Below are 12,791 nucleotides of genomic sequence, written 5' to 3'. Positions count from 1 at the left end.
TAAGCATCATTAAGACATACCTGTTAAGTCTCTCTAGAACAGAATCATCAGCTAAAGAAATCTCATCAAGAAGAAAAAAACCCTCCTCTTTCATCGCTAAAACAAGAGGTCCATCACACCACTCAAATAGTCGAGAACCATCATATTCCTCCTAAGAAATGGAAAAGGAAATGAAAAGTCATTAACAACTGTTAATTTTTGTTTCCATTATCGTAACTACCAGCTACTACCAATGTCACACAAACCTGGTCATTTGATCTCTGTCTGATTGGTCGCAGTCCTCCCAGAAAGTCTGAAGTTTCCATATGCAAGTGGCAGTTCACTGAATATAGCTTTTGATTTGTTAATGCTGCAAAGATTTGGCAAATGGTAGTTTTACCACACCTGCAAAAAGCCATATAGTTGAACAAGTGAGAATAAAAACCAGCTCACTTTGGACAGGATTTACACTTTCATTGAATATCTATGACACAAAGGCTCAGAATGCAAATTTTCTGCTTCTCCTTTCCTTGAACTAAAATGTATGCAATGTGAAGCCATTTTTGTCACAACTGCTGCTGACCTGCATAAGATGCCTTTGGTTAAAATATAAATTATTATCCACACTGATAGATTTCTACAGGCCGAAAGACAAATTTACTTCAGCCTGCCCCTACAGTCACCAAAGTAGCTTAACATTTCAGTGAACTGGAGATGCTACATGCCTTGACCATGCCTAAGCCTGAGGAAATAAAATGCTAAGGACGTGGAGCTCCCATTTCATAAAAAACATTACTTCTCTCTTTCTTGTGTATTACTTCCTTTCTCTTCCACAAAAATCTACTCTCCAAATTTGTAATCAAATTCAAGAGCAGACAGCGTCTATTTTCATGACCTCCTTCTTAGCACATGGAAGCAGGGAAAAAAAGGTAGTATCTTACCTACAGTCTGTCAAGCCCTTAAAATACAAACATGTGCTCAAACAGCAAACTGACACAACTTCTCAAAGTGGCTTCCCCGTGAGATATATTAAGATTCTAGAGGGCAACTTGTGAAAAGTGGAAATGGAGTGTCAGTTTTACTATTTTCTATATAATTTCTATGAAGTTATATACAGTACAATCTTGCTAAAGACTTGAGCTGAAAGAGAGATGATTATCTCCCCTCAAAATGGAATTATGATAATACAACAGTTGCAAGTCTGCCATGACAGAGACTTCAATGCCCCAGACCAAAAAAGCACTGAAGCCCGGTCAATCTTTGTGCATTCAACTCTGTGGCTGTTGTTAAGACTACAAACAAACTGTATCATACCCAGTCTCTCCCACCAGCAGTACAGGTTCACCAAACTCCAGGGCTCTTCCCACCAAAACTGCAAGTCTCCTCATCCCTTGAGTCCAGACAATATGTTTAAAGTCTCTGCCCATCACTGACATCTGTGCGGAAGATTTAGCTGCACAACAAAGATCAATTGGTTAGCCTCAGTCACATCTAGAGAACTACAAACTTGTTTTTTCTAAGAAACTCACCCAGGAGCTTTTTGACACTTTCCTCTGAGAAGAGAGACTCTGGATATATACGTTTTTTGAAATGCTTTTCAATGACTCTCTGTATAACATCCACCTCCTCCTGTTTCCTCACTCTTCCTGCCAGAAGCATAAAGCCTATAAAACAGAGGAAGAGAAAAACCAATAACTATCTAGTTAACTAGAAACAAAAGCTTACACCTAATTATTGGGGTTACAAAGCAATTGCCCAGAGACACTTCAAAACAACTGAAGAAGAAAAGCAGCATGGCTCACCATCATTTGCTAAGTGCTGAAGCCAGTCATAATCCTTCTCCAGCTGTTCTGCCAGTCTATACCTTTCAGCCCAACGAAACAGATCCCGCAAAGTAATGAACCCATGTTTTCCAGCAAAAACTGTTGAACCTCTGCGGTAAGACTGTCATAAGAACAAGATGCGAGTCATTTGCTTATGAGTCTGTCTGAATTCTTTACACAATGTTAATATGACATTCATTCAAATGAGTTGTATGGGAAAAAAAAATCTGGTATTGTCACAAGTCCCAAAGTACCTATATGTAAATTAACCTGATAGGTTCCCAGGAGCAAAATACTATAGTAAGTAAAAATAGTAAGAAAATAGGTACCTAGAATAAAGCAAAATCCAAACAAGGAATGAGGTTCTACACCAGAAGGAATATTAATAATTTTTAGGTTTTACTTTATTTCAATGCAGCAAAATAAACTAAGATATTCAGTATAAGAAAACCATAGAAAGATTGTGCTTCAGTTTGTGTTGCTGCAATTGCTTTAGAATACAAGATAGTTTTAGCTATTTACTAAGTGTTAAATGCCTGTTAAACACATAGGAGTACCAGAACACAGTCAAAATTATTGCTCAAAAATAGAACCAAATTTGGCATGGCCCAAATGCTGCTACAAATCTATTGTTATACTTCTGATTCAGGCCAAGAAATGGTTTTACACATTAAAACACCAGGCCTTCAGTTATTAATTTTGCTGCTGTTGCTGCTGCTGGCCTTCTTCCAAATCTGACATCATCTTCCCTATTCTCTATCCTAACCACTGAATTAAGTGCTTCATTGTGGATTTTCCTCATTTAACTGCATTCTATATCAATCAGTTTACAACACACCTCCCCCCCAAAATGAATTTCTATTACTTAGTACCGAAATATGTTTGCATGCCTTCTACAAAAAGAAGAAAGACTCTCATACTTGCAGGTCTAACATGACTTTGACAAGCTTGCTGCAATAAGAAGGTGGCAAACTGCATCGCTTGTGCAGGATGGTTTCCAGTTCAGCGCTTGGCAGTTCATCAAAATGCAGTTCTACAAAACGATTTCTGAAGGCTCTGGACAAAACCTAAAATATGAAAACATGCTATTGCTTTGAGCTTTTCCCTCAATATTCCTCATGTTATAAATCTTTTCCTACACATTCTAAGGAAGTACGGCTAGTCTCATAGTAAACAAATTAGCATATACACATAGATGTAAAAGAAAGTGTAACAGATGGCCTAGATGAGGACAAGAGCTTTGAAACATATGTGAATAATTTAAGTCAAGTCTCTTCTCCAGCACTCCTGAACAAGAAATACTGCATCAATTACAACATACATCAGCTCCAGTTCAGTAAAGCACTTAGATCTCAACTACTCAAAATTAATTAGAGCTTTGATATCTGTATCTAACCTAAATAAGAATCCAGTTGTACTTACAGTCATTCCAGATCAATCTTCTACCTCCTACCTCCTTGGAGCTTCATATTAATTCTGTACTATTCATCAGTAAATTTTCACATCAGACTTCTATGTACAATGGGGATTCATTCTCTAGAGCCACAGTTACTCAAAATAAGAGATTATACAGACCTTCCTGCCACCATAGAGTCCTGGAGGATTCTGTGTAGCGAAGAGCATGAAGCGAGGGTCAGCTTTGACAACTTCCTGAGTCTCAGTAATGAACAGCTCCCTGTTATCATCCAGCAATCGATTGAGAGCCTCCAGTACATCAGTGGGAGCCAAGTTCAGTTCATCTAGAACAATCCAGTAACCCTTTCTCATCGCATCTATGAGGATGCCTTGGAGGGAACAGAAAGAGTTCGAGTTAAAAATCTAACAAACTAAATCTAAGAGTATGCATTTAGATACTTTCAGCAATCAGTTTTCACTCAGTGTAAAAGCTAACTCAGAGATAGAAGCAACTGCTTTAACTGTTGAATCTTTATGTACAAAAGGACAAGTAGTAGAATAGTGATGAGACATATAAACTCTTAAGAATTCACTGTAATTTGCATAAGTGACTATCAATAGTAGTAATAAATAGTACCTTTACAAAAGGTTATCTCTCCATTGCAATAAAGGAGACAAGTTAGGCAAAAGGGCAAGAACCAGGGAAGGAAAACAGGAACATGAAGTAAATGCAGTATGCTGACCCACCTTCCTTAAATACCAACTTCCCAGAGGCATCTGATGTATAACAGCCAATATATTCCTGGATGTCAGTATGCTCATGGTTGTTGATCCTTACACAGTGGTTCCCGGTAGCAGCAGCCAACCAGCGAATTAAACTGGTTTTGCCAACAGAGGTTTCTCCTTGAATCAGTACTGGGTGAGTCCTAAGAGGGACAACCAACACAGTGGTTTAGAAGCCCGACTCATATCTTCCTCATATACAAGATACCAGCATTATTTGAATCTTCCACAGATCCTTATTACCGAAACATCATTATTTAACTAATCTTGAATTCAAGATGATACACTAAAGGGCTGACATGAAGAACTTTACCCACAAATACTAACTGCTAGCTGTGAAGTTACAATATAAAAGGGTGAAATATGCTGGCTACTCTAACTGCAAAATTTCTAGATGATCACTGAAATAAAATTCAGTATAGCAGTAAGAAGGTTTCAGAAGAGAAAGAAATATAAACTCGAGTCACTGTACAAGGAAAAGTTCACTATAAAATAGAAGTAAACTAGATATTTCTCATGCTAAACAATGTAGACTAGATGGACACAATAAATAAGCAACTTTAACATAGTTTACTAACAGAAAAAAAAAAAAAAGCAGACATACCCTGCAGACACAACTCTGACAATATCTTTCAGATTAAGCTTAACTGAAGGGGTTAGCACGTAAGTCTCATCTACTGTAGGTTCTTTATCCCCAGCAGAAATCCAGTATCCTTCTATAAGTATAAATCTCCCTCCTTGGGGTTTTGGTATTTGCTGAGGAGACATGACAGAAGTAAAGGATTATAAAAACGAGTTTTAATTTGTTAATGAAGACAGCTACTGTTATACCTCTGTAACGTGTTCTAAAATAAGTCATTTTAAATTGCTCCCTGAGCATTCCTGCAATAAGAACCATCCCCTTGCCAAAGAATGAAAAGTCTGAGCACATTATTTCAAGGTCATGAAGCAGGAACCTTTGCATCACAAAGATAAAAGTTTCTAAAGACATTCTCTTAGCACTGAATTTTGAAATATACTTTCAAATGGCAAACTGGCTTTTAGCTTTTTATATTCATATTTTTTGACATGAAGATTTTTATTCTTAAACAAATATGTTCGTCTTACAACTGGTTTCTCCTATCCCAGCTGTCCATTCAGCTACACAAGCTCATCCTGGGCTCCCTGAATTAATGAGATTTTTCTTTTCTCATTAGAGAAAAAGCAAAGATGCTTGCTTAGGATCTAAAAACAAAAAAATCTGTGAAAGTTCCTCAAAAGCCTGTAAAGTTTTACTACTGGAGTCACTATATTAAGCTGCCTACAATCCACAATACTATAATCATCCAGTCTTCCATATTCTTTGTATTTACAAATAAACCATCTAACATACAGGTATTTCGTACAGAAACAAAAATTAATAAGGAATTGAATCTTAAAAAAGTTTTAGGTTTTTTGTACACACAAAAAAAACATGACTGCACAACTGTGTGTAGGAAACGTAGGAGAAAAACAGGCAGAGAAAGTAATGCAAAATAAATTCTACTCTGATTACTCACCAGCTTAAAGTAGGATTTTTACATACCTGCCTGAGAAGGCTTTTGATGTTGCCAGAGACTATATGCTGGCATATTAGCTTTTGAACAACTGGGTGAGAAACTCTGTCAAGCTGGGTCAGAAAGCTCAAACAGAAGCCCTAAGAAGAAAAGTTATTGTCAGCAATTAAGTGAAAAACCACTAGGAGAAAAAACAAACAGAACACATCAGAATTAAAGAATCATTTGTCTTCAACACTGCACCCAGAAGAGTGGATTTTCCTTTACCCAAACAGACTCTGCAGTGAATACACAAACTGAAATAAACCTCAATGCAGGTAATCACCTCGTACAGTGAGCGTTGTATGCTGCTGCATGGATTAGATGCTGCAAATCTCAATGCCCTGCAAAGCGTACGGAGACTGTAATGAGGTCTGTGGCCAGTTCCATCTACCAGCTTCGTTTCGGCTTCCTTTCTCACAGCTAAGTAAAAGCTGCAAAAAAAATGAAGGGTGAAAGCAGCTCCAATTATACAGTGTTGTTTCTGATCAGAGCGTTCCTCTAAGGAATTAAAGTACAAACACTGAAGCTTATCTTCAACTGTCAGGTTTTTTCAGAAGCTGTAAGCTGAGAAAGCCATGCCAAACTCTGCCATCTGTATAGCCAGTGAAACAAAGCAACACAGTATTTCAGAATCATTTTTTTGAGAGCTTGGTACAAAGAGAATAAGTTTAAACTAGTATATTAAGCATTTAACAGTTCTTCAGGTTAGTAGAACGAGATTACATGCTTTATTATACAGGAAAGAAAGGTTACTTGTTTTAAACACAAGGTTTTCACTGGTATGACCTATGGAAACAAACCATTTTCATCACTAAGATGGGAAAAAGGGTTCCAACAAGAGTGCTTTTTTAACTGATGTTACCAAGAATATATTTGTTAGTAAGAAAAAGTGAGTCTCCTTCCCATGAGTACAGAATTAAGAAAGTTATATCTACCAAATTCTGTTTCCTACGGCTGTGGCAACTGCTGCGTATGGAGCATAACTGTTTCCCAAAACATTCTAACCACAGATTAGTTGTATGTTTCCTTTTTGTGCCTTATTTTAGCAAAGATTCCAAGAAATTACAAACAACTCACTTCACAATCCCTTGTACTGTATTTTTGCTCACATTCAAGCCTCTCAGGTAATCCATTATAAGAATCTGCAAATCTCCTTCGTTTCTCAGTTCTTCTACGTAAAGTTCTGTAAACCTGCATGAGTAGAAACAATTCATAACATTTAGACATCTGACAATAATAGAAAAAACACAAAATTTCATTTCTGAGAACTGCAAATATGAATTCATTTAAACTTAATGAGTTACGCTGAAACTGAAATATTCTTTCTTCTGTGTCACACTCTTCCTCTCCCCTCTCACTATTAACATCAGGGAGCTGGTAACAGTATATCAATAATATCTGCAAATGACTATTTACACACAGTAAGTGCATATATACACTTTTACACAATCTTTATGAATCTGTTTAAGGGCTACATGTGCAGCTATTGGAGAAACTACATCAAATACAAAAAGATCCATACACTCAGGAGCAGGCATTATTAAGGAATGAATTCGCCACGTCTCCAATTTTCCTGGTCATAGCCCAAATCCCAATGTTTCAAATACATACCTGCTCTAACATGTAGCCCATCTTTCTTCTGAGTGAAGAAGTCTGAATATACAGCTTTTTGCATGGATCATCAACAGTTCTGAGTTACCAAGAGTAAGAAGGCATAAAGCCTTTATAACCCCCCACTAGGAACATACGCTGTAATAGCACTCTTTAGGCATTGACAATTTAATTGTAAAGAATTATTATTACCTCATTCCCAGCGACAGCACTCTCCATTATTGCTAGACCCCCTGTTAATCCTTGGCAACTTTACAGAAGTATTTTCCTGACACTACCTCATACAAAAACCCTCATTGTGATGTGGAAGTCATCTGCCACATGAAGCTAGAGCTCACACTTTCATTCTCAGGCCTCCAATAAGGCATTCCTTGCTGAATCAATTCACAAAGACAGTTAAAACTCGTTGTCTTTATCGAAGTTTAAGAACTTTGTTAGAGAGTTCTTCTTTTTCCTACCTGTTTCGTATTCCTGGAGGAAGATTTCGTTTTCCAACATCCGTAGCCGGATTCATGCACGCAAACAAGCGAAACTCAGGGTGACGTACTAGAGGCTCTAAAGAAGAACAGAAACATGAAACCCAGGGTTAGTGCTAAACCCGGGATACCTATTATATTAAATAAGGTAGATTTCATCTAAGCCGGTTTTCTACTGCTACATCTTCTTCAAATGCCAGAGTGATAAGTCTTCAGAGAATAACCCCATATCATTTAGTAGAAGTATCCCCACATCTTTACACAACAGTCATAGGAAAATGAAATCTTCTGAGAAACTCCTTCTGTCTCTTCCGTAACAATGGGAAATGTTTCCCTCAGCCAGGAAGAAAACACAGCCTGGGGAGCTCACACAACATTTGTCTCCAGCTGTAAGCCTGGAAAATAATATTCAGCAGTTGTACTGTTCACCTCTAGATCTGCACTGGGTCTAGCTGTGACCCAAGTAGGTCAAAGGCACACTCTACTAAAAACACATCATGTCAAACAATATGAAATGGAGCCAGAGGAAGACAGGGGTGAGGATTTTTGTCTTCCAAAGTGGCTGTTGCTTCGTAAATGGCTGGAGTGTGGTCTGCACAAGAGAGATGGTTAGTGACTTTGCATCATTTTCTAGCATAGCTTTCTGAAAAAAAAAGAAAAATGACACCATTGAATACTCTTCAGAGACAGTAATGCTTACTGTAAGCACTAGAGTCCTATTTCTTGTAGAGTCCAAACAGACAAAAGCAAAAACAATATGTTATCTGAAGTCTCCTGAGATGCAGTGAATTAAACTCCCACTTCTTGCATACAAATGTGAAGTACAGGAAGAACACATTCTCCTCTGCACAGATTCACTATAAAGGTAGATGTTCGTTATTTATGTAGGATTGGGAATTCAACAGATTGGACAGAAAAAAAAAAACAGCATAAAGCACAGAAACAGTACCTGTGTCTCCTCTGTCTAGTAACACCAGCGACCCAGATGATCCTTCCAATAAACCACTCAGACACTCTAAAGTCTCTGCTGCAGCCAAGTTAATCTCATCCAATAAAATCCACTCTCCTTTTTTTACTGCTTGTGCCAGAGTACCCTAAAAATAAGATCAATCTATTACTCACATCACCAGCAGTGATATATCACCTGCATATAGGACATAGTTGTACTTTAGTCTATGGGTTCATTAAACAAAAAGGCAGTCCCAGATCTTTTTACAGCCATTGCGGTTTTACTACTCTCCCTCAACAACAGCAATTATTTTCTAAGTCATAAAAGTCAGACAATTTTCACCATTTAGATCTGCTCCTTTATAACAGAACTAAGCTCTCTTGTTTACACAGTGTTGCCTGTCAGCAACACTCATCACTGTGGTGCAAAAGCTCCACTGACAACACTCCTAAGATGGTTCATCTAAAGAAATCCAAACAATGACAAAAGCAGCATTACATTTCTCAGTGAACAAGAGTTTACTGAATAAAACTATACTCATTCAAACATTCCTCATCTATTTATATAGTCCTTTTCATGAAGAGAACTGGTCATTTTATAAAATTTGAAAGCATACTCAGACTAATAGGATGACAAAGTACAGCTATACATAAAACATTATAGTTCCCCCTATCACACATAGTGTCATTAGACTGTAATACTGCAGGTTTGAAACCTTACACAAATTACTTCCAGATACATACACAGTACACATTCTTCTTACTAAATACTTCATTGGAACCCCTATGCATGAGGATATCCTACTGGAGATTGGTAAAGATGTATTCTGTAATCTTATCAAAAGATTATGAAAAGATGATACACCATACTGTCAATACCCTTTTATCATACAGTCCTAATCCTTGTAACACAGCATTAAATTAACGTGCTAAAAGCAAACACTTTCTCCTCCCTCTGTATAAACACCAGCCCCCTGAAGTAGATCACCCTGTTCCACATAGTTGTTGTGAAACAGATTCTACTCCACATTAAGATTCCTGCCAGGAAGTTATTTATATAATATTGATCACAGCGTTTTACAAACGGTCCTCCTCATTTTTCCCAGCATCAAAATGTAAAACTCTAAAATACCTCTACAAAAGCAAAGAGAAGTGCATTTTCCGTCATCTTCATCTGTTGATGAGCATGATTCAGTTTAAGACCAAATGCCTCCCACTTTTCCTTCAATGGTGAGCCTGTAAGGAAAACAGAATTTGTGGTTGTAGCAATAGAATAGGACAAAAGTTTTTAAAGGCAGTATTTTATAGAATTACTGAATCATTTAGGTTAGAAATGACCTTAAAGATCACCAAGTCCAACCACAAGCCTGATGTACTATGTCCCATCACTGAATTCTAATGCCACATCCACACCTATCATGCTATCAAGCTGATTCAAACACAGTAGACCTTACATTCTCATCTTTTCTGATAGTTGTGTACATTTGATTTTATATCTGTATATTCAAAAGAATCAGGTAAAAGAAAGGGGGAGAAGAGGTTCATAAGTAATTTCATTTGGCCCATTCTGAAAGAAAGCTACAATCTCACTCACTAGATCTAGGACCAGAAACCACTTCATGCAAAGCAACTATCAGTACTGGCTCTGCCCCAAATTGGTTGCAACGTATAAAAGAGGGAAAAAAATGTTATTCATAGACAACAACAGTAAATCAAAGTAAAGCTCTTGTCAAGTCCACATAATAGGAAGTGAAATCAAGTTATCAACAAGTTCCTAGAAAGCTTTTAAAGTCATTACTAAAAGCTTTTTCTGCTTTAAAATAGGTGATACTTGTTGAGACTTAGTAAGACTCCAGGTCTGAGAGAAAGCATGAATGCATCCATTTGTCAGAATGACACATAAACAGCTAGGACTGTTCACCAACATAGCAAACAAGAAGCACACTGAGCAGAGAACAAATGTCAAGAGCACCATGGTTCACACAAGCCAATCTTCACTGTTAGACATAGCAGACAGCAGTGATCAGTCAGGGAAAAAAGACTATTCTAGCAGTACTTGGCATATTTTGCTATAGACAAGAGATTGTGCTTTTCAAAACCAGAAGAAAGGACAGAATAAAGAGACAATCATTTAACAAAAACTTCACCACTGATGATCTGCATTCAATCAGCCTGAATTCTCACCGGATGCACTTTCTTTTGCCTCCTTATTAATAGCAGATTTGTGAATATGTTGCATTAGTTTTAGCAGATCATGCCAACGTTTCTGCCTGTAGCAGGTCTGAATATGGCCCAGGAATGTCTGATTTTTCTTTCTAGAAAACGTTTGGTAGAAGAGTTCTTCAAAAGACTCTCGCAGAGGTAGCCAGATCAACTTGTTATCCACAGGCTTATAACTAAAAAGAAGGAAAAGAGTAATTATTTGTTAGCTCCTGCTTCTTTATGACTATGACAAACAAGCACATACTAACAAAAGCACTCACTGTAACAACATTATGCATTGAAGAACCCAGGTTTCCAAAGTTTTATTTTCCACTGAAATAATGACTGAAGAAAAACAGCACTTATTTAAGCCACCTTATACATTCAATTTTAAAAAGACAAAACAGCACCAGTAAGTAAAACAGTTGTGCCACTATTAATATGCCTAGTGCATATTTTATCAGATTTATACCGAATAGTTTAGATATTTTTAAAGCAACCTTGGGTTCTGCTTTTAAATTACTTCATCACATACATTTCAGTTAAAGTGCTTGTGTTCTACAGCAAAGAAAGCAAGGGTTCTGCATGCCAACAAGTATTATAAATATCTTAGGAAACTATGAAACTGGTCTGCATCTGAAACAATCCTTTGACAACACAACAATACTTGCACTAGAAGGTGGTTCTTATACTGCCAATTTGTTGTGCAAAACAAACCCAACTGTAATCAATAACTCACCCCCCTAGCAGATCTGCGGTGTCACTTTGTTGGTTCATGTTGATAACCCTCAGATGGTGTCCTTAGAAAAGAAACAGAAAGCATATCAACTTGTTTCTGTGTTTTGTTTCTTAAATAACTTTTGCACAAGTTGGTGTCCACATTGCATTTACCTGTAATGTGAGCAAGGTACTGAACAGTTGAGGTTTTACCAGTTCCTGTTTCACCAACCAAGAGCACAGGCTCTCCTTTGACAACACAAACTGCAAGCTGCTCAATCAGTACTGCTGATGGTCGGGTGGCAGCAAAAGTTTGCTTTGTTCTGAAAAAATAAAGGAAGCTATTCAAAGCCAAGACTTATCCAGGAACTCATTTCAATTTTACCTATCTTATTTTTTAGAGGAACAGTTGAATTCAGGATTATTATTATTGATTTAGAAAAGAGGTTTGGAAAACATTAATTCCAAGATATCCTGATAAGCATTACATAAGATACTTACTTTCCTAAACATACAACCTAAAAATTCAGGGTTCACAAAGACAATGTCCCAGGCCAGTGGAGTTACTGTCATGTACTACAAAGGTCTCCCTTCACAAATAAAGAGTCATCAAAATCTTACTACAACAACCACAGATCCAAAAAAGCTTTGAAGAAACTCTTGTATGAAAGAATCTGAAAATTCCCATGCTTTGGCAGCCAGAATTACAACACAGACAGCCTCAAAGATGCACAAAGTAAAACTCAGATTACAAGAGAAATCTTGTCACATTTCTTCCATTTGAGTGAGATCATTTGATTTGCATTTTTTAATGTTGCGACTTGCAATATATTCTATTCCAACACAAGTTGTCACAATTCAAATGAAAACTGCAAGATATTCTACCTTTTTACAGTAAGAGCCAAGGTCTGTTTCTTCATGAGATGCACTCTTCCCACAGAAACTTCTTGCTCCTGTACTAAAATTTCTGGTTTGAAGAGTTCACAAAAGAACTCTACCTGTGAAGAGAGCATCAAGATTTCCAATAGCAACGTTGCCTGCAACATAATGTTGAGAACACCCTTGCCACACTACCAGTATTAATGTGCAAATAATTTTTTTCCTTAGCTTTTTTAATATTTTATGGATTATTAGATATTCACCACCTAAAATCCTGAAGGATATTATCTACTGTGTCAACAACACCTCTCCATTTAATAACTTGGCAATGAGTTCTATGCCATTATGCTACTCTGTTTACTATGGTAGCTCAACTCACAAACTTTAAGCTGAGGACAATT

At 37.2% G+C, this 12,791-nt stretch overlaps 1 protein-coding gene across 3 annotated transcripts in view; it reads right to left on the bottom strand.

Annotated features, from left to right (window-relative positions):
- Positions 1–12,791, bottom strand: part of MDN1 (midasin AAA ATPase 1) — a 93,956-nt gene that overhangs the window by 61,456 nt on the left and 19,709 nt on the right. For all 3 annotated transcript variants that reach the window (XR_005858499.2, XM_419835.8, XM_004940386.5), the window contains exons 13-31: positions 12,397–12,509; positions 11,686–11,834; positions 11,534–11,594; positions 10,777–10,988; positions 9,725–9,828; positions 8,594–8,738; positions 7,627–7,723; positions 6,635–6,748; positions 5,841–5,988; positions 5,545–5,655; positions 4,585–4,736; positions 3,945–4,123; positions 3,378–3,586; positions 2,723–2,869; positions 1,782–1,923; positions 1,509–1,643; positions 1,294–1,432; positions 246–384; positions 21–151 (exon numbers count right to left, since the gene is read on the bottom strand). Coding sequence is in view for 2 of the 3 variants with exons in the window: in XM_419835.8 (XP_419835.4) it covers positions 21–151; positions 246–384; positions 1,294–1,432; positions 1,509–1,643; positions 1,782–1,923; positions 2,723–2,869; positions 3,378–3,586; positions 3,945–4,123; positions 4,585–4,736; positions 5,545–5,655; positions 5,841–5,988; positions 6,635–6,748; positions 7,627–7,723; positions 8,594–8,738; positions 9,725–9,828; positions 10,777–10,988; positions 11,534–11,594; positions 11,686–11,834; positions 12,397–12,509 (2,627 nt within the window). In the remaining variant the exon portion in view is untranslated. The remainder of the gene's footprint in view (positions 1–20; positions 152–245; positions 385–1,293; positions 1,433–1,508; positions 1,644–1,781; positions 1,924–2,722; positions 2,870–3,377; positions 3,587–3,944; positions 4,124–4,584; positions 4,737–5,544; positions 5,656–5,840; positions 5,989–6,634; positions 6,749–7,626; positions 7,724–8,593; positions 8,739–9,724; positions 9,829–10,776; positions 10,989–11,533; positions 11,595–11,685; positions 11,835–12,396; positions 12,510–12,791) is intronic.

This window comes from Gallus gallus, chromosome 3 (genome assembly GCF_016699485.2).
Source record: "Gallus gallus isolate bGalGal1 chromosome 3, bGalGal1.mat.broiler.GRCg7b, whole genome shotgun sequence".
NCBI lineage: Eukaryota > Metazoa > Chordata > Aves > Galliformes > Phasianidae > Gallus > Gallus gallus.
Note: the sequence above shows the minus strand (reverse complement) of the source record. Positions and strands in the feature narration are given on the sequence as shown.